At 40.2% G+C, this 2,711-nt stretch overlaps 1 protein-coding gene across 1 annotated transcript in view; it reads right to left on the bottom strand.

Annotated features, from left to right (window-relative positions):
• LOC106884137 (alanyl-tRNA editing protein Aarsd1) overlaps positions 1-2,711 on the bottom strand; it is a 380,618-nt gene that overhangs the window by 39,306 nt on the left and 338,601 nt on the right. The window contains exon 9 of the mRNA XM_052974125.1: positions 1,598-1,664. Within this exon, the coding sequence (XP_052830085.1) occupies positions 1,598-1,664 (67 nt within the window). The remainder of the gene's footprint in view (positions 1-1,597; positions 1,665-2,711) is intronic.

Here is a 2,711-nt window from a genome sequence, read left to right as displayed (position 1 = left end):
AAAAAAAAAAAAAAAAAAAAACACAAATAAACAGAATCAGAGAATCAGAAATTTTCGTTTTTAAAAAATCTGAAATACTTATTTCAGATTTGGTAATCTGTAAGAAATTTCTGGAGTGGAAGGCGGAGCTAAAATTTAAGTTTAATGAGAGAACATGTACAGGAAAACAATTATTTCATTTCAATCTTTAATGAGGTTAAACTGATTTAGTTTTTAATTTCAAAATCTTAATATGTTAGTACGTTTATATAACTACCACCACCACCACCACTATTACTATTATGTGTATGTGTTCAAACATGTATATATGTATGTACATACACACACAATATTTATGTACATTTCTTAACTTGCATCTATACATAAAATATTTAAATAAATGATTATATAACTTGCATAGTACACTAACTCGCATGTGTGTGTGTGTGTCTAACCATCTGTCATGCTAATTTTACTTTAATACACTTACCTACCACCTACTGTTTCTGTTCCTCCATCCTATTTTTGTCTCCCTCATTCACTTTGTACCTTGACCTCACATCTCTCTCTCTCTCTCTCTCCCTCTTTCCAGATGGGGAAGCTGTGTATTCACCTCTTCAGCAAGACACTCGCTCCTCTCCTTCTATCATACTTTCATAGCATTCAATACTATATCACTCAGTGGAGGCATCTTGTCTTGCAGACGCTTGGTGAACTCATCAATGCCAATGCCACGAACAAAGCACCCAGAACATTCTTTGAAGCAGTGAGACATTTCGAAGGGCATCTAGCCATAGAAACCATGCCAAAGCAGACACTGGGGCTCAGTGCGGCCTTCTCATTCTTCACTTCATGTCAAACTAGCTAACCCATACCAGTATGGATAAAAGGATGTGTAGCAGAAGTGACTTACACTGTCATTACGTGTGAGATGTTTTCATCATGGGTTATCTAGGCTTAAGTGGAGGTGCAAAGGCCCAGTGGTTAGGGCAATGGACTCGTGGTCGTAGGATCATAGTTTCGATTCTCAGACTGGGTGTTGTGAGTGTTTGAGCGAAAACACTCAAGGCTCCAACAAGGGCTGCTGGCGAACCCTGCTGTACCCTTTCACCACAACTTTCACTCTTTCTTCCTGTTTCTGTTGTGCCTGTATTTCAAAGGGCCAGCCTTGTCATACTCTGTGTTACGCTGAATCTCCCCCAAGAACTAAGTTAAGGGTACACAAGTTTGTGGAGTGCTCAGCCGCTTGCACATTAGTTTCACGAGCAGGCTGTTCCGTTGATTGGATCAACTGGAACCTTCGTCATAACCGATGGAGTGCCACGACGATCTAGGCTTAAATACCTCAGAACTGTGTGTAATAAGTTCGTTATTATTATATAGTTTGGAAAGGTGGCGAGCGAGCAGAATCTTTCGCTTATCGACATTTCATCTGTCTTTACATTCTGAATTCAAATTCACCAAGTTTGACTTTTTGTCTTTCATCCTTTCAGGATCAATAAATTAAGTACCAGTGAAACACTGGGGTCAATGTAATTAACTAGTCCCCTCACGACAAATTTAAGACCTTTAGTAGAAATGAGTATTGTATAGTTCAAGAAATGGAAGTGCCTGTTACCTTCTGGGAGGATTTTGATGTCTTGATCAACTTCTCTGCAAGGTCTGCATGCTGCTCCAAGGGGCTACTGAAAAGGGAGACAAAACAGCTTCATTAACCCCTTCATGCGGATCATCCGTTTAAACTGACCCTTAATTTATAAGGGTATAAAACAAATACTTGATACAAATTATGATTTGTGTATGATCTGTATCAAAGAATGAAACATGTTCTTAATGCACAGTAGGGGCTGTGTGCTAAGAAGCTTGCTTACCAACCACATGGTCCCAGGTTCAGTCCCACTGCATGGCACCTTGGGCAAGTGTCTTCTACTATAGCCTCGGGCGGACCAAAGCCTTGTGAGTGGATTTGGTAGACGGAAACTGAAAAGAAGCCTGTCGTATATATGTGTGTCTGAGTTTGTCCCCACAACATCACTTGACAACCGATGTTGGTTTGTTTACGTCCCCGTAACTTAGCGGTTCGGCAAAAGAGACCGATAGAATAAGTACTAGGCTTACAAAGAATAAGTCCTGGGGTCGATTTGCTCGACTAAAGGGCGGTGCTCCAGCATGGCCACAGTCAAAAGACTGAAACAAGTAAAAGAGAATACTACACACATACAAACAATACGTATTGATAGAAAATGTGCAAGCAATACACATTGACAGAGCATCCACAGAACACACAGTGAGAATAGAGACAATATAGAATGTCAGAACAAAGGCAGTACACAATTTCTGATCACATATAGGTTAAGACATAGGTAAGATGTATGTAGACGCATACATACTTATAAACAAGGAAATTAACCCTGAGATTTAAAAGAGAAAAAAAAAAGAAAAGAAGTAACAAGATGAAACTGAAACCAAAATCTGATTCCCAGAGGTGAGAAGTTGGAATGGCATCTCTTCTAATTGAGTGTCAAAAGGACTTAAACTATAGCCAATGTAATTTACGTTGATGGCCAGTCTACAGCTGCTTATTGCAAGTTGCAGCCATCACAAACATCACCACCACCACCACCACCACCACCATCGTCATCATCACCATTAACATGACCACCATAACTACCACAGCCACTACAACCACCGCCACATCAACCAAAACTGCCACCACCACCACCACAACCACC

The sequence above is a fragment of the Octopus bimaculoides genome, chromosome 17 (genome assembly GCF_001194135.2).
Source record: "Octopus bimaculoides isolate UCB-OBI-ISO-001 chromosome 17, ASM119413v2, whole genome shotgun sequence".
NCBI classification, from domain to species: domain Eukaryota; kingdom Metazoa; phylum Mollusca; class Cephalopoda; order Octopoda; family Octopodidae; genus Octopus; species Octopus bimaculoides.
This window is presented reverse-complemented; position numbering and strand designations above follow the sequence as displayed.